The 22,239-nt window shown below is 41.4% G+C and overlaps 1 protein-coding gene across 1 annotated transcript; it reads right to left on the reverse strand.

The window, feature by feature from the left end:
• Positions 1 to 1,567: 1,567 nt before the first annotated feature.
• ANKRD1 (ankyrin repeat domain 1) lies at positions 1,568 to 21,413 on the reverse strand. Its single transcript, XM_058189493.1, has 9 exons — positions 21,255 to 21,413; positions 17,010 to 17,189; positions 11,362 to 11,499; positions 11,161 to 11,268; positions 9,031 to 9,129; positions 6,592 to 6,690; positions 6,350 to 6,448; positions 4,300 to 4,398; positions 1,568 to 2,466 (listed from the first exon to the last, which is right to left on the reverse strand). Exons 1-9 carry the CDS (start codon positions 21,279 to 21,281, stop codon positions 2,356 to 2,358), a joined length of 960 nt encoding a protein of 319 aa, XP_058045476.1. The 5' UTR covers positions 21,282 to 21,413; the 3' UTR covers positions 1,568 to 2,355.
• Positions 21,414 to 22,239: the final 826 nt, after the last annotated feature.

Consider the following 22,239-nt stretch of genomic DNA (forward strand, 5'->3'; position numbering starts at 1 on the left):
CACAACCCTGATGCGGCCCTCGATGAAATCGAGTTTGGTACCCCTGCACTGAATGAAGAATCTTAAATAGATATCCCAGTAATAGTTCTGTGTTCAAGGATGCAGTATATACAGTAGACCTCAGATATGAGCTAAAAGATGGTTCTGTTCAAAGAATGTTGGGTAGAAGGAAGATACATATCCAGCATATCAGGAAACCAAAGCTGGGATAGAGGGTTCAGCACCCCAATACCTCTAGCCTCTCTCCTCTAAATTGCTCCTTCAACTTTCTGGCTCTCTACCTGATCAGAACATTGCACGTAATCTACAGCACAAAGATTGTGCTGTTGGCAAATGTAATTAGATCTTGACAACAAGCTTGTGGAAAGCATGGCGCGTTTGTTCAGGATCCAGGTTTGCCAATGTTGAGGCCATTGGGTGGTTCTAACCCTGAAACCAGCAATCTCTCGGTAGTAATTGCAATGTGGGCGAAGTGGCTTGTAATTTGATTTCATGTTTCCTGCTTCCGAAACATTTCAGGTAAACATTGAAGTTGTTCCATAAAATTTGAATTAGAGCTTTATTGTTTCTATGTCCGTGCAATGACGCATTTGTGCTATTTTCTTTTGGGATAAGCTATGTCACATAAAATGCTGAAGAATTAGAAATTGCCAAAGAAACAACAGGAGATATAAGGAAAGTTAACTCTAGTTTATACCAACATCGCTATATGTTTTGATCATCACAAACCATCTTTTCTTCCACCATCACACATTGCTTTTACTCCTTTTTGAGGATCTCATCCAAGTTCATATAGCTGCCACTTTTAGCAATAGCACTTAGACTTATATGCCGCTTCACAGTGCTTTACAGCTCTCCAAGCGGTTTATAGTCAGCATATTGCCCCCTGCAATCTGGGTCCTCATTTTACTGACCTCAGAAGGATGGAAAGCTGAGTCAACCTTGATCGAACTGCTTGCAACCGGCAGAGTTAGCCTGCAATATGGCATTATAACCACTGCGTCACCATGGCTCCTTTTATTGGTCATCTCAACTGACACATTCATTCAAATGCAATTCATTCATTCCTTCTATATGGCCAAACCATCTCAACATGCTGCTTTCACATTGGTTACTGGCCACTCACCTTGTATTCAATCTGCTTTCATTCATCACCCATTCAAAACTGTGGGTTTTTACCACTCATTATGAGACACACACACCAATATTTAGTAGCCTTCCATGGTGGCTAGCCATGGTTTGTTTAAACTTTAATTATGAATGCACCACCATTGGCTTTGTTCATGTAACTTTCTCAAGCCAGTAATGATGGTATGGTACCACAATTTACCTCAAATACTAAGCCAGAGCTAAACAAATGGCATCATACTTTGGTGCAAAATATTGATCCAGTCAGTGTCAACAATTTAAGTATTGGCCACCTGATTTGAGAAGGTAAAGATTTTTCAAAGTTTATTTATAACCTCTAATGCTTATCTGAGAATTGGCAAGCATTTTTTTGTTAGCTGATGGAACATAACAATCTTCAGACAAATAAGTAAAAGTATTCAGGCAGAACAAGCCATACTCTTATTTAAATCTTAAAGGGAATTTAATACAAAATGTACATAAAAAGCCATACAAATATACAGAACTTTTCTTCCATTACTGAGCATGTAAAAATAATTGCATTTTCTTCTACTTCACTTCAACACCTTCCTTTACGTAACGTTCCGCTTTGAACTTTGTAGTTCATTGTCCACTATTTTGAGTAAAACTGGTCTACTTTAAAATAAACCAGATCTGTTCCTTTTTTCATTCTACTTCCGCTGTTCCTTTCTAATGCTTTCCGTACCTCTGTTCTCCACCCCCCATTCTTTGGCTTTAACAGTTTACTCTGATAATAGCAATTCAGCAGAAATGTTGGGTGACACCTAAAAATTAATTATGTTGGGTTTAAGTTGGGAGGAGAGAAGCTTGTTGTGAAGCTGCTAATACATTCAGAAACGTGATTGTCTTGTTTAAATGCTCTTGGCTAATTATCACTTCAGTAACCTTCTACAATTCTAGTATCAACAGGAGGTTTTGAAAGATCACCAGAGAAACAACAGTCAAAGAAACTTCATCCAAGAAAAAGGGAAGAATGGAATACAAGATATAAATAGGAATAAATTAAAAAAAAAACAACTTGAAACCAGTGGAATTGTAATACTCAAGCTGTGCCTTTGAACTTTTTGTCCTCAGACTTATTCCAAAGGCTAGCTTGAGGCAAAGGCGGCATCAGTATCCAGGAACTGCTCTTCACATTGTTCTTTACGCTGATAATGGTGCCACCTGCAAAGAAATGGTCATTCCCTGAAGCTCTCGATCTGGTTTTCAGAACGTATCTATTGGAGAATTCTTATAGGCATTCTCTTTCAAGTTGTTGAAGATTTCCTTAGTGCCGTTTTGCCACTGCAGAACAAGATCCATCGGAGTTTTCCCTTCCTATGCAAAGACAGTCAAGAAAACGGGATTATGCTTCTTGTGATTTTTGCTATCTTTTGATTTTATTTTACTTGATCGATTTCTTGTGGGGCAAAATGAGGGAGAGCTGTCTGGTCGCATTGTTTGAATAAACATGTTCAAGAAGATTAAGTGTTTCGCACTTCTAGAATTCATGCTATTGTGGAATTCATGACTGTGAACAATGAATGTGCTTCCAGCATATATAGTAGTATGTGTTGTAGCTTTGCCATAAATTCTTATTCCATCTATTACATGTACTTCAGCCAAAATCCACAATAAATATAGTATCTTTATTACAGCAAACCAAAACACCACAAAGAGTATCTTCTGTTCCAGATGGCCAACTCAGATCCTACCGATGATATCCAGCAGAAAATCTGTAATTGTTTTCTCATAAAACTGCCTACTTAATCATGTTTAAAAACTATTTTGTTCAGTGGCCTATATTTGCCCCATAAAGCTAGAGCCACTTGCATAAATGCTCAAATTTGGAAAGACAGGCGCTGAAATATGGAAGAACATCAAATAGGGACAAAAAAATGACTTCCTTTACTCATTTTATTTTACCTTGGCTCTGTCTGAAGTCCAAAAAATAATATAACCCAATCAATTCTATCAATGCATATCTAAAAAGTGGTATCAGCAACAAAGGTACGGTGTTTTTCGGGAGTATAAGATGCATCTTTTTCCCCCAAAAAAGAGGGTGAAAATCTGGGTGCATCTTATACTCCAAATGTAGCCCTGCCCAGCTTCTCAAACGGAGGTTTCAGAGGCTGAAAGAAGCTTCAGAAAAAAAGCTTCAGAAAAAAAGCCCCCAAACAGAGCATCAGGAAAAAAAGGCTCAGAAACAGAGTTTCAGAGGCTTTTTTTTCTGAAGCTGTTTCGGAGGCTTTCAGAGGCAGGAATAAAGTTTTTTTCTGAAACAGAGTTTCAAAAGTTTCAGAGGCAGAAAAAAGAAGAAGAAAAAAAGCACGGCACAGAGCTCACAACCAAGGAACCCGTTGCTAAAATTCACCTCTGGGAACAGCTGATTGGGGGTATTCCAGGAGGCCAATCCACCTGCCAATCAGCTTTTTTCTTATTTCCCTCCCCAAAAACTAAGGTGCGTCTTATACTCCGGTGCATCTTATACTCCGAAAAATATGGTATATAGGAAACTATTTCAATTCGTGTTAGGATCAATTTCTATGAGATGTTTTTAGGCTTATTAATGAGTTTAAAGATCCAAAGTTCTGCTTTGGGTAGTATATTCTGGATAAAATCTGTAGCCCTAACAAACGCCACATTAATTTCACAGCTGCAGTGTGAAACTGTGGCCAGAAAGGTCATAAAATGGGGCAAAACTCACTTAACTGTCTCGCTTAGCCACAGAAATCATGGGCTCAATTGTGGTTGTAGGTTGAAGGCTATGCATTGAATCCCATCTTTAAAATAGCCTGTATTAAGTTGTCTTTTCTGAATATAACATTAGAATCAGCTGAACAAAAGAAAATCAACCGAAAAATATATTTTAAAACAGTAGGAAGATGGGGTGTTGTTGTTTCTTTTTTTGTGGGGGGGGGGAGCCTTGTAATGCATTTTGCAGTTTGTTAGTAATGAGTATGATCTGACATGTAATTTGCAGTTTGTGGGCTTGATCCATCATATTTAAAATAGACACAGTAAAATCCATGTGACTAAATTGAATCACAGTTACTATAAATAACATTGATTTCAATGCATCTACATTGTCTGATTTCAACTCAGCGCTCCTATGTGACTTCAGTTTCACAACAATGGGGGAGGGGGGGAAATGCAAATGGAGTCACTTACAATGTTCTTTACGTTCAGGTTAGCCCCATAGAGAATCAGGAGTCGAATCATTTTATATCGATTTAATCTCACTGCATCGTGCATTGGAGCATCACCTTCCTAGGAGAAGGAGAGAAAATTGAATATGACAGTCTTGGAGGCTGGTCATGCAAAATATTGACAATGCTCAACGAAGGATATCAACATGTTGCAACCAAAAGCTGTTATCTAATGTAAGTGAAGAGAAGGACCAGAGGTGGCATGATAGCAGTGTTCCAATATTTGAGGGGTTGTCACAGAGAAGAGATGGACACGGGCACCCTATTTTCCAAAGTACCTGAAGGCCAGACAAGGAACAATGAATGGAAACCGATCAAGGAGAGATTTAACCTACACAAATAAGGAGAAATTTTCTGACAGTGAGATCAACCAATCAACCAATGGAACAGCTTGCCTTCAGAAGTTGGTGGGTGCTAATTCACTGGAGGCTTTGAAGAAGAGACTGGACAACCACTTGTCAGAAATGGTAGAGGGCAGGGGTGTCAAACTCATGTTGCCACGTAAAACGTCATGACTTTTTTCCCCTTCGCTAAACTGGATGTGGGTGTGACCAGTGTGTGACACATCCGGCTGCGAGTTTGACAGTCTTGCTATAGGGTCTCTTGCTTGAGTTGGATTAGTTCACCTGCTAGGTCTCTTCCAACTTTGTTATTCTAAGTGTTTTTTTAAGAGGTATGAAATCATGGCATTGAGTGGGATTGAATGGATAGAAGGCATCCTAAACACTGTTGCTATCCTGATTAAAAAAGAACACTGCCATTCCTTAAGAGGGCCTTAAGGGCCTCTGTGGCTCAGACTGGTAAGTCAGTCTGTTATTAACAGCAGCTGCTTGCAATTACTGCAGGTTCAAGCCCCACCAGGGCCAGGGTTGACTCAGCCTTCCATCCTTTATAAGGTAGGTAAAATGAGGACCCAGATTGTTGGGGGAAATAAATTGACTTTGTATATAATATACAAATGGATGAAGACTATTGCTTGATATAGTGTAAGCCGCCCTGAGTCTTCGGAGAAGGGCGGGATATAAATGCAGATAAAAAAAATAAAAAATAAAAAAAGTATATAGAATTCCTATAGGGAGGAAACAAGTATGCAGGTGTAAATATGCCCTTACTTAGCCTGTATCACTATGCTAAATGCTCTCTGGGTAAACTAAGATTAGCTTCATAAATTATGAGTTATTCACTAATGGCTGGTAATCTAGACAAAGAGCTAAGGGAATATTTTCTAAATCTAAAAAAAATAAATTGGTTTATAAGCTCAGTTCCTGTACTATTATGGGTGTGCTACAACTTTTGGAGGGATATGGGCTTGGGTCAGGCTGCAGACTGAGATATGGGTGAACATCAGAAGTGGGTTTCAGCAGGTTCTGAGCAGTTCTGGAGAACTGGTAGCGGAAATTTTGAGTAGTTCGGAGAACCGGTAGTAAACATTCTGACTGGCCCCACCCCCATCTATTCTCTGCCTCCCAGGTCCCAGCTAATCAGGAGGAAATGGGAATTTTGCAGGAACCTTCCCCTGGATTGGGGAGGGAATGGAGATTTTACAGTATCCTTCCCCTGCCACGCCCACCAAGCCACACCACGCCCACCAAGCCACACCCACAGAACCAGTAGTAAAAAAAATTGAAACCCACCACTGGTGGACATCTTCACTTTCAGACATTTAGTCCCTTATTCAACAGATTTAGTGACATGATAGTAGGTCCCTTGCCTTACAATCACAATGATTTACAATCACAATTCTGTCTTCAGTTACGGTTGTAAGTTTACTTGTACGGCTTTGGCATAAAATATAGAAAGTGGTTATGTCTGGTTGATGGTCACCTCTATTCATGGTATTCATGGGACACTATTCAGTAGTATGAGAATCTTCTCTTCCACTATATTTGAGTCATTTTGGTCCACTTTCACAAGCACAAAAAGCCACCATTACACCAGGTCCTCCCTGTTCAATATTGCCTCCTAACGCCACCTACTCTATCCGTTACCAAGGAAGGAGATGATATACTTACTCTGTCTTTGGCATTCAGATCTGCTTCACATGCAATGAGATGTTCTCCACACTCATACTGGCCTGTCCTTACTGCCACATGCAAAGGACTGCTGAGCAACTAATGGAAAGGAAAAAGTGGGGGGAAACCATCATCCATAACTGTAGATAATAAACTTGGATGGAGAAAAGAATTTCATACAAGCAGGTTCCAGATTCACATCTTCCGTAAATCAAATTTTGGGGACAATTATCATAAAATACCTTGTCTTTGGCGTTTCTGTTTATCCCTTTGTTTAAGAGGAATTTCAGGACTTCTACGTTTCCACCTCGACACGTCCAATGAATAGCCGTTGATTCGAGCTACATCAGAAGAAGCAAAACAAAAGACCAGGAGATTACAATAATGTAGGAATAATGAAAGCAAAGACATGTTTTAAAAGTTTTCAGGCTCTTGGCTGGTCATCCTTTCTATTGGCAAAAACTTTTCAGGTTCCTGGACTCAGAGGTTAACTAAAGCTGAAAGATCTTTCAATAAAAGATCCAGATTTTTCTGGATACAAGCCAACAAGTGAAGACAAAGGAGATGATCTAAATAATAATAATAATATTTTAATTTGTATACCGCCCTTCTCCCGAAGGACTCAGGGCGGTTTACAGCCAGAATAAAAATACAGCAATACATACAATATTAAAAACAGACATTAAAAAACTTATTAAATTTGGCCTAATATTAAAATACAAGTAACACTAAAAATTAATATAAAATTAAAACCCCATAAAATCAGCTAAAAATTGAAATTAAAATTCAAGCCAATCTAAGATTATGGTGGCTCCTGAATATAAACAGTAATTCCTATGGTAGTGACCAGGACTTGATTAAGTTGTGTTCATTGAGGAACATAAGCAGAGCTTTATTCCGGGTTATTATTTTCTGTTTTGATCAGAAATGAAGTGTTAAATTTTGCCCCTTTTTTTACGACTTTTCTCACCGCATTTGTTAAGTGAATTGCTGCCATTCTTAAATTAGTAATTCATTTGTTAAGTGAATCTGGATTCCCCATTGACTTTGCTTGTCAGAAAATTGCAAAAGGTGATCACATGACCCCAGAACAGTTGTCAGTTGTCAAGCATCCAACTATAAATCATGTAACCATAGGGATGGTGCAACGGTCATAAATGTGAAAAATGGTCATAAGCCACATTTTCAGTGCCTTCAAACGGTCACTAAGCGAACTGTTATAAGCTGTATTAGTTCCTAGTGTCAAACCCAAATGCCTTTCTCGGTCTAGTTCTCTATTTAAAACATACATTTTATTATTAAGCTGCAGTCCCCCTTTGGTGCTCTCTGGATATGTTCAACTCCTCTTGGACTAATTTAATCACAGAGGCAGTAGGTCAGAAAGCCCTACCTCTTGACCAGAAGGACATAACTTGGCATAGAGTCTGAGAAAGTCATGTGTGTATTGTTGCAGCAGAAGCATACCCATAGAAGGCAACTTATCACGAAGTCCCTTTTATGAATTGTACAGTGCAGTCAACAACAGCCTCCTTAAGCAATTACATCTGACCAGAGGCATGCATTGCTAACATGAATAACAGGGGGCGGAGCCTTATCTGCTGGCCCCACTCCAAACAACTCACACCCCTATTATCCTGCTCTCTTCTTCATGTCAATTGGAAAGTCAACCTGAGTGGAGGGCTTGTTGTCTACAAAACTTTGCTTGATGTGATTGAGAATATGAATGAAGCAGATTCTTGATGTGGCTTCATTCATAGTCAAGTTATTTTTTTCCTTTTTTTTTCTTTTTACTCCATCCTCTACTCTCATCCCCCCCCCAGTTCCCCTCCCCCTTACCCCCCCCCCGACTTCCCAGAACAAAATGCAGGGTATCAAAACTAACAATCATAATCCAAAATAAATCTTAAATTATAATCTCTAGTCACTCCACACATAATCACACTCTCAATTCCCCTCTCCTTCAAAAATATATCTAATACAAAATATTTCCTAAATTTACTCATATGCTATTCGATATTTTTTTATCTGATACTTATTTTGAATATAATCAATCCACATTTTCCATTCTAAAATATATTTTTCATAGTCAAGTTAATTTTAAAGACACCTCCACCACCACCGTATGGCACAAGGAGACCAGGCATGTGTATGAGATGGCATGTTAATTCTGTCTCTTTCCTTGTGTTAGCATACTCCTTTAAAAATTTAAAAAGGGATAAAAAAGGTACGCGGTGGCTTAGTGGTTAAGACGCTGAGCTTGTTAGGTCGGCAGTTCAGCAGTTTGAATCCTTAGTGCTGCATAATGGGGTGAACTCCCGTTACTTGTCCCAGCTTCTGCCAACCTAGCGGTTCGAAAGCAAATAAAAAATGAAAGTAGAAAAATAGGGACCACCTTTGGCGGGAAGGTTAACAGCGTTCGGTGTGCCTTTGGCATTTAGTCATGCCGGCCACATGACCATGGAGATGTCTTCGGATAGCGCTGGCTCTTTGGCTTTAAAACAGAGATGAGCACCGGCCCCTAGAGTCAAGAATGACTAGCACATATGCGCGAGGGGAACCTCTACCTTTACTTATTAAAAATAATAATGGCTCCGTCTCTTTCTCATAATTCTTTCAGGTGCTTTGCATGTTTGTGAGAATCAGTCTGAAGACCAGTATAAGTGTGCACAGTTTTTGCTTACCATATCTTGGAATTCAAGCTGAGCCCCAGCTGCTACTAACTTTTCCACAATTTCCAGATGTCCTTGTGAGCATGCCCTGTGCAAGGCTGTACGCTTGTACTGTCAGTGGGAAGACAGATAGCACAATAAATAAATAAACAACTGCCTTTTTTTTTTAATTTTTAAAGCATTATTTCTCCCTCCCTCTTTCTCTTGGTGATTTTCTAATCTATAGCCTTCAGATTTCCTGGTGGTCATGTAAGTACTAGCAGAGGTGACACTGTTTAGCTTTCTTGATGAGCCTGATATTAACTTAAGTATTGCCATCTAGATCAGTGGTCACCAACTGGTGGTCCATGGACCACTGGTGGTCTGTGAGAAAATTTTGGTGGTCCACAGAAAAATTATTTGCATTTTTTATCTTGCACTAAATCAGGGGTCCTCAAACTATGGCCCTGGGCTGGATATATGCAATAAATGCTTGAGTTGATGCAGAGAGTCAGGGTCTTTTTGTATGGGTTTGAGGGGGGGAGAATTCCGACTTGGGGTTTGCTTTGGCCTCTGGTGCAAGGGTTTGGGTGAAGACTGGAGGGAAGTGCTGCTGGTGGCGAAGAGCTGGAGGACCTTATTCCGGTGGGACTGCATCATGGCCCGGAACTGACTGACTATCTCAGCCCACTGAGCCTTCAGGCGCTGGTACCTGGCCTTGCACTCCCACAGGTCTTCCCTCTACTTGGAAAGCCTATGCTTGTAGTCCTCAGTGAGGTGCTTCTGCTGAGCCTCCTTCTCAGCCAGATCCAATTTGAACTGAGCCAGCTGTTTGGCCAACTCTTTCTCATGATGGCTGCTTAGCTCCAACAACTGCTTCCTGCTGGGGCCCTAAGGACCCCAGGCAGGGAGGCAAGGAGGGGCTGAGAGGGGAGGGGTGAGTACAGGCTGGCGAGGTGCCTCTCAATATGACATTGAGTTGGCCACACCTGCCCAGTCACATGACCACTTAGCCACACCCACTCAGCTGGTCATTAGGCAGATCATATTAGTGGTCCATAGGATTTAAAATTATGAATTTAGTGGTCCCTGAGGTCCAAAAGGTTGGGGACCCCTGATCTAGATTGTGTGTTTATATGTATGACACCAGCCACAGCATAGAATAACTTAAAGAAGAAGTGCAGCATTGGAAGATGTGGAGCGATTTGGCCAATATGATCACCAAGAAGGAGAGGAGAGGGAGGGAGAGAGAGAAAGAGAGAGAGAGATGAGAAAAAAATATTAAGTATTGGATATAAATGTCTACGGACGCAGTTGCTAAGGTGTTTTTTCAAGAGGTAAGTGGACTTTCTTTGTTTTTCCTTGAAGATGTCTCATTTCTCATCCAAGAAGCTTCTTTAGTTCTAACTGAATATTGGGGAATGGAAGGATTTGCAGTCATCCGGTTGTTAGCACTCTTTTTGAAAGCCGGTGAGGCCATTTGAAGGTTTATCTGGGCCAGGGATCAGCAACCTGCGGTTCTGGAGCCGCATGTGGCTCTTTCATGCCTCTGCTGCGGCTCCCTGTCGCTGGTCGGCACCAGTTTTGAGAGAAGTTTTCGATTGGGGGTGGGGCATGCCAAGAGGAGACTCTGTGGCAAGGGATAGGTTTTCCAGTTGGCTCCACAAATGATAGGGTTTTTGGTTAGGACAGGTAGAGGAAAAAGGACACCACACTAGGAGGAGACTATAGTGGGGGAACTGGACTTGCAGTTGGCTCCAGAATTGAACAGGGGGACTTCTGGTTAGGACCTTTGTGGATCTTTGAGGGTTTAAGGTTGCCGACCCCTGATCTGGGCCCTCAAGGTCACCTGAATAGTGCAAATGGGTGTGGAACTTCTTGGAACTACTGAACTGCTCCTGGATGTAACACTTAAGTCAGACTTCTGTTTTTCCACAAGTATTGGTGGAAGAAAGACTGGATTACACTCTAAGAAAATGACACTCTAAAACTATTTTGAAAGTTGTTGCCTCCCCTCCCAGAAAAACCTGGAAACTGGAGGTAGAATGCTTAGGATGTTTCAAAAGAAACGATTCATTGAGCTGCAGCTTCTAGTATCCTTTGGAGGAAACTGCTCAATTAGGATCAAACAAATAGTACAGAAATCAGTCAAGGCCAATGTACCTCATCACAAGCATCTGGATCTCCTTTGTCTGCTAAATACTTTTCAATCACTGGCATTTTGTTCTCCAAGGCAGCTTTTAAAAACGTGGAAACATCTACAGGTCCTGTCTGATATATAGAATAGAAAGAGCTCATCATTATTGGGAGATGCCATTAAAGGCAGAACAGAAGAAATTAAAACACTTCGTCGCTTGAACGTACTATAACTTCTTGCTCAGGCTCCTTCTCAACTGGGATTTTGACCTTCTTCACTTTTTTCCTTTTCTTCAGAGTGATGATTTTTTCAAGGTCTTCCAAATTGTCAAGCTTTGTTCTTGCCTCTAGTTTCTTTTTCTTGAGCTGGACAAAAGAAATGAACAATACAGTAAGATGGTTTGGATATGGCTGACCCGAAATAAATATAGTATTATTAACATGTGACTCTCAAGGAATCTCAAGCATTACCATCCATGTTAAAAAGAAAAGAAATAAAAAAAAGAAAAAAAGAAATAATAATAAAAAAAGAGGAACATCTTCATCCCCAGGTCTGTAGCTTTTTACTGTGCCTATCTCTCCTGCACCTCACTGATGCTTCAGGGCAGTGTACAGCAATTAAGTCTCATAGTGTTCAATGAGCATATTTCTCTAAAGCAGTGATGGCTAACCTTTTTGCTGTTGCATGCCAAAAGCGGGGGTCACGCGGGGGGGGGAGGTTGCGCATCTGCCGACACCCATAATTCAATCTCCCTGTGCCCCACCTCTAGCGCATGCATGTGCGACCCCCACCAGACTTCCCCTGCTTTTGGCACGCAACAGCAAAAAGGCTACTGGTGGGCCCAGTAGGCCCATTTTTTGCCCTCCCCCACCCCCCAGAGGGCAAAAACAGCCTTCCCCCACCCCAGAGGCCCTCTGGAGGCCCATTTCCCAACTTCCTATGAGCCCGAAAGGCCTGTTTTTCACCCTCCCCAGGCTCCAGAGGCTTTCTTGGAGCCTGGGGAGGGCGAAAACAGCCTCCACTACCCCCCCCCGGAGGCCCTCTGGAGGCTGGAAACTGCCCATTTCCCAACTTCTGGTGGACCTGGAAGGCCCGAATATCAGCTGGCCAGCACGCACATGCGCGCTGGAGCTGAGCTAGGGCAACACTAAAGTGACCAGATTTCAGCGATGGCAAAGCGGGGCATCATTGACCGGGGAGGGGGGTGGCTGCGCATGCGTGCTGAGTCTTGCCATCTGCCTGAAGGAGGAGGAGTGGCTGCTGCTTCTCCGCACTTCCAGGCAGGCTCAGCTCTCCTCTTGGCTCTTCCAGGCAGGCTCGGCTCTCCTCTTGGCTCTTCTCTTCCTCTCGGGTGAAGTCAAGCGGCGTCTCTCCTCCCTCTCGTGCCCCCTTCTCTGCCACTCCCCCTTCTCCGCCTCCTCCTCTTGCGTTGCCACCTCCCATTTTCAGAATGGGAGTGAAACAAAAAAAAATCAGGATTTTTTGGAATTGCCGCGGGACGCGGGACAAATTATTAAAAAGCGGGACGTCTGGTCATTATAGGCAACACTCACATGCCCACAGATATGGCTCCGCATGCCACCTGTGGCACACCTGCCATAGGTTCGCCATCATGGCTCTAAAGGAATCCCATGATTGCATCAGTTTTAATTGTGTCTTGACCGGTGGAATTACTGGGGTTTTTATTTGTTTTTTAAGCTCAGTAGTCATATCCTTAGGTGTCCAGCTGATGTGCAGGAGTGCAGAAGCCTGGCACTCTGACAAATTAGCCATCAATAGACACATAGACATTAACAACATCTACAGACTATGCAAAAGAGACAATCAACCAGCCCAAAAGAGAACAAAAAAAGACTCCAGCACCTCTCCACCAGTGATCAGCAACCATAACATAACATAACATAACAACAGAGTTGGAAGGGACCTTGGAGGCCTTCTAGTCCAACCCCCTGCCTAGGCACCATCTCAGTCAGATGGTTATCCAACATTTTCTTAAAAATTTCCAGTGTTGGAGCATTCACAACTTCTGCAGGCAAGTCGTTCCACTTATTAATTGTTCTAACTGTCAGGAAATTTCTCCTTAGTTCTAAGTTGCTTCTTTCTTTGATCAGTTTCCACCCATTGCTTCTTGTTCTACCCTCAGGTGCTTTGGAGAACAGCCCGACTCCCTCTTCCTTGTGGCAACCCCTGAGATATTGGAACACAGCTATCATGTCTCCCCTAGTCCTTCTTCTTATTAAACTAGACATACCCAGTTCCTGCAACCGTTCTTCATATGTTTTAGCCTCCAGTCCTCTAATCATCTTTGTTGCTCTTCTCTGCACTCTTTCTAGAGTCTCAACATCTTTTTTACATCGTGGAGACCAAAACTGGATGCAATATTCCAAGTGTGGCCTTACCAAGGCATTATAAAGTGGCACTAACACTTCTCGTGATCTTGATTTTATCCCTCTGTTTATGCAGCCCAGAACTGTGTTGGCTTTTTTAACAGCTGCTGCACACTGCTGGCTCATATCTAAATGGTTATCCACTAGGACTCCAAGATCCCTCTCACAGGTACTACTATTGAGCAAGGTACCACATATACGGTACCGGTGCATTTTGTTTTTTTTTTGCCTAAATGTAGAACCTTACTTTTTTCACTGTTGAATTTCATTTTGTTAGATAGCGCCCAATGTTCAAGTTTGTCAAGATCTTTCTGTAATTTGAGCCTATCTTCTGGAGTGTTGGCTATTCCAGATCAGCATAGATTAACTCCAAGGTTAATATCAGACCAACGATCAAGTAAACAATGCCCCAATCCAAAAACTGCCCAAGAGCCATCAGTAAACAGCCCAACCAAAGAATCTCTAAGGCCGCCTCCACCCATACAGACAGGCAAGTCAACTGACAGCAAACAGCATTCCTTACTAGCACTGATGATGTTATCTAGTTAGGTTAATGAAAGGTCTGCAAGAAAACAGAGAGCACCAAGGACCCACTCAGTGCTGATTTTAAAAGTTTTGTTATCAGTAGGCGTGCAGAGAAAATAGCCTTGAGAAGTAGAAAATATTTATGGATTTTCTGCAAGTCCCTTTCCTCCTGAGAACTCAGTAAAGAAAATATTGGACAAAAGGTATTGCGCAATAGTTATATTTGTACATCTGTACTGCTAATCATTATGCCCCTAAATACATTAGGAGGTTGAATACTTGATTGCATGGGTAAACTCGCTGTATAAAAAGTTGTGATAAGAGTATCTTTTTGAGGGAATCTAAAAGGAGAGCCGAGAGTCAGTTTGATTTATTGGTTAAAGGTGTTACGCTATAAAGCCAGAGAGACTCCTGTGGACTAATCCTGCCTTAGGCACAAAGCCAGCTGAGTGACTTTGGGCAGTCCTTCTCTCCAAGTCATAAGAATAAAGCAATTCCGAAAATGCTGCTGAGTAAATTGTGTGGACTTGTCCATGTAGCCATGAGAAATCACGACTGGTTGGAAGGAGTGGGGAGAAGGAGAGAGATTGTAGTAAAGATGCATTTAGTTGATCAAGAATCCCTTCCAAAAGAAAAGATGCAAAGGGGCTGTTGGTGCAATAACTATTATACATTATGGAATACGTTGTCACTTGATGTCGCACTCATTAACACCTCGTGAAAAGTCACTTGAGCTGCTACCCTGTACAAAAGATGTGTCAGCTTGTATTTAAAGCAGAGGCAACATACTCCTAAACGGTTCTCAAGTAACTCATAAATGCATCATGTAACAGATTGTTGCCGCTTACTCGTCTACAGATCTTACCTTTGAAGGACTAAGCAGGAGAATTTCAGGAGCATGTTCTAGCTCTAGCAAATGTCTAGCTCATTTGGCTGAATCAATCCATTTCTCAATTTGTTCTGCTGTCACTATGGTATTAATATGTAATGTAACACAGAAAGTCCTTCATGGCACAAGGCCTGATTGCTTGCAAGGGGGACCTGTTTCTGAAAAAGTTTGCCTACTTGAGAAAATCTGCTCTGGGTCTTCTCATCTAAAGAGTATCATCTAGCCCAGGGGTCCCCAACCTTTCAGACCTCAAGGACCGCTAAATTCATAATTTTAAATCCCACGGACCACTAATATGATCTGCTTAATCACCGGCCGGGTGGGTATGGCTAGGTGGTCATGTGACTGGGTAGGCATGACCAACTTGATGTCACTCACATCAAGGGGTGCCTCCCCAGCCTCTATTTGCCCCTCCCCTCCCAGTCACTTCTCCCCTGCTGCCCAGGCTCCTTAGGGCCCCAATAGGAAGCAGTTGTTGGAGCTAAGCTGCCACCACGAGAAAGAGTTGGCAAAACAGCTGGATCAGTTCAAATTGGATCTGACCGAGAAGGAGGTTCAGCAGAAGCACCTCACTGAGGACTAGGAGCATAAGCTTTCCAAGCAGAGGGAAGACCTGCAGGAGTGCAAGGCCAGGTACCAGTGCCTGGAGGCTCAGCGGGCTGAGATAGTCAGTCAGTTCCAGGCCATGATGCAGTCCCACTGGAATAAGTCCTCCAGCTCTTCGCCACCAGCAGCACTTCCCTCCAGTCTTTGCCCAAAGCCCCGCACCAGGAGGCCAAACAGACCCCAACCCACACAAAAAGACCCCAAAGGGGGAGACTCTTTGCAGCAACACAAGTGTTCATTGCACATATCTGGTCCAGGGGACGTAGTTTGAGGACCCCTGATTTACTGCAATATAAAAAAATGCAAATAATTTTTCTGGGGACCACCAAAATTTTCTCGCGGACCACCAGTGGTCCACAGACCATCAGTTGGTGACCACTGATCTAGCCAGAATGGGACAACTCACCGCAGCCAAATCGTTGCAGCCAACTCACTACGGCCAACTCACCACAGCCATCTTGCAGCAGCCAATTCACCACGGTCATCTCAATGCGGGACAACTCACCATGGCCAACCCACAGCGGGGCAACTTGCCAGGGGGCAATTTAACAATCCAATTTAATTATTTAAAATAAATAAACATTATTTTAATTTTTTGCCCTTCACATTTCATTTTTGCACCTCCTTTGGCATCCTTTCTTCAATGATTCTATTCCACCATTTCTTTGACATTAGTGTAACTTTTGCCCCGCAGCGAGTTGGCCATAGCGAATTGTCTCACAGCAAGTTGGCTGCTTTGAGTTTTCTAATCTGATATTCATTTTTATAGGTAAATAGATGAGAAAGCAAATAACCTGCCACCACCTATAGTATCTGAGAAACTTGTTTGAATGATACTCATAGGAACCAGTATCATGTAGTTTCTGTGGTCAATTTTGTCTATTGCTCCTTGAGTAGTTGACATTGTCCAGCTTTTCAAAATAAAATTTCCCCAACTTCATTCCCCAGCTAGAATTTGCTTGAAAGTGAAATTGTGTTAAATCATGAATGCAAAGATTAAGCACTCCCCAAGGATTCTTAATAGCTTCATCCTTTTAATTTGTTTTAAATCTCAAGTTCCTGGTTTTCTGGTTATAATTAAGTTTTGACTGAACATTTTTTTCCTGATCCTCAGCATAGTCCTACCAGATTATGCAGGCTTGTTCTAATATGATCACAGTAGAAGACAACAGCAAATCAAAACATTGGCGATATGAATAAACATATTTATTCATTCAAGCAGGACTGGCATAAATAGTTGATTTTAAATTGGGGTTTTAGTAATATTTTAAATTTTTAAATTTTTTAAATTATCGGCCGTTTAGTAGTAGTTCATTTTAAATTCTTTTAATTGTATATATTCTGTATTTTATTTTGGCTGTACACTGCCCTGAGTCCTTCGGGAGAAGGGCGGTATAAAAATTTAATAAAATAAATAAATAAATAAAATAAATATTCCCAGAAGATACATAAAAACTCGTTATTTTACCTCAGCTTGCAGCTCCTTCTCTTCTTGGTAAGTCAGAGTGCGCTGTGTTACTGAGGGATCAATGACCGTCTTCAGGTCTTCTTGCTTCTCTAATCTCACTGTAGCTTCATATTCCCCATCTTTGAAGTCCACCGGAAGGAAATCCCCTGTTTCTCTACCTTCTGTCTTTTTTCCTGTCATCTGTCAAAGAAAACATGTTCTTAAGATTAGGGTTTCAAAAGGTTGTCCCTGAGAAACCAAGACATGGAGGAAACTTATAAAAAAAACAGATTGTATAACCACAGAAAGAACTTGTTGACCAAAAACAAACAAACAAACAAAAAGTGAAATCAATGTCCCAAATGAACTGATAAGAAACCATGAGCTGTACAGTATAGCTGAGGGCAACAGCATGTTTGCAATTAAATAATTGTGGAAAAGATTAACCATCTGGATATTCAGAACCTGTGGAAAAGATTAACCATCCGGATATTCAGAAGCAAGGAGGCTGGGGGAAAAAAGGAAGCAGTAGAGGCAACATCCCAAAGGTGCTTCTTTCAAGAGGTAACTGGACTTTCTGTTTTTTTCTTTGAAGATATTTCACTTCTCATCCAAGAAGCTTCTGACTGGATGGCGGGAAGCTGAAGAAGCTTCTTGGATGAGAAGCGAAACATCTTCAAAGAAAAAACAGAAAGCCCAGTTGCCTCTTGAAAAAGCACCTTTGGGACAACTATGACCTGGATGACTGAGCATCTCCATAGACAGTAGAGGCAATAGATTGCAAAATAAAAACCTGAAGGAAAAGTAGGTGATACTGAGGCTTGGAAAGAGCCAGAATGAAAAAAAACAAAGCGAGAAGACTATCATTATTCCTTAAGAATAGCGTGCTTAATTCTGTTGGGAGGTAGGACAAAATAGCACTAGTAGGATAGTTATCAAGAGACTAAGCGGTTTGAGAAAAATAGTGAAGTTTTGCAGCAATTTGAGAAACAAAGTCAACAGATACAGTGAAATAGAGAAGCCCAGAAGAAAACTACCTTATGGTTCTCCCTCACCCACAAAGGGAAGGGCTGGAGATAGGACAGTAGACTGACTAAGGAAACTGTAAACTGACTGCTACTGTGGACCGTGAATGTATTGGGTTGCAACATCTGACACTCGCATTAGGACGTTTGCCATCGTAACAACAGTATGACCTGCGACAATGAAAGCCCAGAAGTGCTGAAGGATGTCAGGAAAGATTCTTATATATTAATGGGAATTAGCCATACAATTGCTTAGCTGTGAGCAGCTGGTCATCAGTTAATACCAGGAATACTACAGGTTGTCCTGGACTTATGAACACAGTGGAACACCCAACGTTTCTGTTGCTAAGTGACTCGACATATGTTGAGTTTTGCCCCGTTTTACCACCTTTCTTGCCACAGCCGTTAAGTGAATCACTGCAGTGGCTAAATTAGTAATCTGGTTGTTAAGTGAATCCGGCTTCCCCATTGATTTTGCTTGTGAAGAAGGTTGCAAAAGGTGATCACATGACCCCAGGACACTGCAGCCATCATAAATATGAGCCAGTTGGCAAGTGTCTGGATTTTGATCACGTGACCATGGGGATGCTGTAATAGTTATACAGTAAGTGTGAAAAACGATCATAAGTCACTTTTTTCAGTGCCGTTGTAATTTCAGATAGTCACTAAATGAACTGTTGTAAGTCAGGGAATACCTGTATTGTAAGATTAAAAGGTAAAGGTAACGGTTCCTCTCGCGCATATGTGCTAGTCGTTCCCGACTCCAGGGAGCAGTGCTCATCTCTGTTTCAAAGCCAAAGAACCAGCGCTGTCCGAAGACGTCTCCGTGGTCATGTGGCCAGCATGACTATATGCCAAAGGTGCACAGAACGCTGTTACCTTCCCACCAAAGGTGGTCCCTATTTTTCTACTTGCATTTTTTAACATGCTTTCGAACTGCTAGGTTGGCAGAAGCTGGGACAAGTAACAGGAGCTCACCCCGTTACACGGCACTAGGGATCCGAACTGCTGAACTGCCGACCTTTCGATCGACAAGATCAGCGTCTTAGCCACTGAGCCACCAAGTCCCTAAAACTGTAAGATTAGTTTTTTACTAATATTCACCAGTGTATGTGAATAAGATCAAAGACTATCTACTATTGACCTCACCCCATTCCTAAGAGGTCTGTAAGGGGCGTGCATAAGAGCACCAGCGTGCCTACCGTTCCTGTCCTAATGTTCCTCTTGATTGTATCCAATTTGTATGGTTATTTCATGCTTATACTTATATATACTGTTGTGTTTGACAAAATAAATAAATAAATAAAAGTAAGTAAGTCACTTCTTTCAGTGCTGTTGTAACTTTGAACGGTCAGTGAAGAACTATTGTAAGTTGAGGACTACCTGTAGTTGCCTGCAACCAAGCAATTGTTGCCCTAATGATCTGATTACTAGCCACTTCTAACTAAGCACTGGCCTCAGAACGAACAGACAGAAAAGAGAATGAGCTTGAATTAAATTTAACACGTCGAAGGATGGCAATACATTGAAAGATTTGGATGCTGATGAGCTCAGATACAGAATATCTTACACTGAAGGATGTGTGCGCTTAATACATTCAATTAAATTTAAAATCAAGTCTGCAACAGTTCACAGTATGCAAGCAGCTAAAGTTAGAGATTGCTACATCTCACTGAAATCACCGAAACAACTCAGCGTGACTTCTATAAATCCCAACGCTTCCAGTGGGTTTTAGTCACGACTATGTTTAGCGGGATGAAAAGAAATGGTGGAGAATCCATCCAAGAATGCAATGGGGCATGTTTTTTGGTTTTTTGTTTTTAAATATCCTACTCCCTTGTTCCTCCCTACTCTCTATAGACTGACAGACTCCTATTCCATCTGCTTTTGAAATCCTTTCTGGCTTAGAAGAAGCTTAAAGAGACTTGGGGTCTTGCTATTGAGAAATAGAAAAATCTCCTGGGCTACCCAAAACTTGCCATGTTGATCCTGAGTTCGTTCACACCAGCTTTGTCTGCGAGTTGCTAACAAACTATGTCTACATTGAAAGCACAGAAATCCACATTTTATGAAAGAGATTTCATAAAATAAAATCTCTTTGTGATCAAACCAGAGTAGTCCATGAAAAAGACCCACTACAGTCCATCCAATTAAATTCAATAATAAATCACACAGGAAATTACAAAGGGTTTACCCATATACTTTCACTTTTTATTTTCTAGACCTAATAAACAACAATCCAGATTGTCATACCCATATGCAATGACAAATTAAGCTCAGAGGGGTGGAATAGCTAAAGGGTTTGCTTATTTGCCAGTACAAAAATGTTGTGCTATCATTACAGCTAAAGTGTTTGAGATAAGCAACTATTTCAGAATCACTTCTATTTTCTTTCCATTCCTTCACTGTCATTTGCTGCCATTAATAACCCAGTCATAAACAGCAGAGGTGACTAGAGGCCTATTAAAGCTGGGTCATTTAAGTCCTGTTTTAATTCTTTATTATGTTGTCTGGAATGGGAGTTGGAGCCAGACTTGTGTGCCTGGCATACTATAAGCGTAGTTGAGAATACTTTGAATCACAAGGGCTGTTTTAATAGCTGTGAACCCATCACACTCCTACTGGTTTTGCTGTATTTTCTTGTGAACGGATCTGGAAAGTCTCAATATGGCAAAAGATGGCATATAATAAATATCCTCTTTTGAAAATTTTGTTGACACTTAAATAAGACCAAGCTTTTTTTTTTTAAAAAAAAATAGTTTGCAAGCTAAACTACAGTACAATGTATTGCTACATAAACTATTGTTATTAGATGTATAACATGTATTTATATGAAAGATAATGTTTTCAGTAACAATTTCAGCAATAAATAACCCTTTCCCCATTCATTCATCTTCATAATAATCTTTAAACATGGGAGAATATCATTACTGTCTTAAAAGTTGCTAGTGATAAAAACCTATGGGACATCAGCTAAGCTAAAGCCATATTCATACGTGAATCGAAATTCAGATAGTAGATTTTGTCTCTTTGTCCTGTTTGCTTAAAAGGACCACACCCATTCCCCAATGACATTTTCATTCCAATATAATTTTCCTTTAGGTACCAACTTCAATCAAAAGAAACAATTTGGTCTTAGCGATAACCATTCCTTTGACATGGTGGTCAGCCCACATGCTATTGAACTGGAAGTGATGCCCACCTTTAAAAAAATTATCACACAAGGTAGTTCGATACTTACCAGGTCTTCTACCAGTAGCATCATCATCCTGGCTGGTGGCTGATCAAAAGCTGATGGTACAGTGGAGTATTCCTCTCAAGAAAGATGCCTTTACTGTCCAAGGCAACTTGACTGAGGCATGCCAATCCCCGTTAGTTTATATATCTTTGCAAAAACTTCTTCTGCGTGAGATAATCTTCCAACCTGGGAATCCAAACAGTTCAGCAATAGGTGTTTTCACATTCCAGGCATATTAACTAGCCAGATCCAGTGTCGAGGATAGGAATTGGAGGGGGGTGGGTGGGTTGAGGGAGGGTGAGGGGAAGAGGAAAAGTCCTGCGGTGTTTAACGGCACCAAATATCTGAATCAGTATGAAATACAAGAGCTTCATTCCAATGGCAGTGACTACATAGCTCAGCAATGCTAACCATGCTGGCTGCCCGGTGTCCATTAAGACAGCTGTCTACAGATACCACCCTTATCATAACTGGCTCCCACATGATCAACAGACACCAGGAGGGGGGGGGAGACAAGGCAGCCCTCGTTTTGTGGATAAACAAAGAAGTAGGTCAACTGATGGAAAAATAATTATTTTGGCGATAGTATGTCCTAGGGTTTATAAATCGTTCTGTAGGGAAATATATTCTTCCCCTTGCCCCCACCCCCACCCCAGTCTCTCTCATATACACACACACTTATCATGATGTCACTTGTCTATATTTGTCAAGAAGAATTTTCTGAGGGGATTATGAAGCCAGGGTGATGTCTCTGGTGCTAAAAGGACTGGGTGACATGTTAAGTTACCATCAAGATAAGAACGCAAAACTCGCCTGCTTTTCATTTTCTCTGGAATCTGTCACTGCTTATAAACAGGGATTATGAGCTCTGATTTCAAGGGGCAGGAAGGTGAAACTGCAATTTAGTCTTTAGATAAAGACTTGCAACGAAAAGACAATATATATATATATTTGTTTTCTGAGGTTTTCGCGGGTGTTTGTATGTAGA

This window comes from Ahaetulla prasina, chromosome 6 (genome assembly GCF_028640845.1).
Source record: "Ahaetulla prasina isolate Xishuangbanna chromosome 6, ASM2864084v1, whole genome shotgun sequence".
Lineage (NCBI taxonomy): Eukaryota > Metazoa > Chordata > Lepidosauria > Squamata > Colubridae > Ahaetulla > Ahaetulla prasina.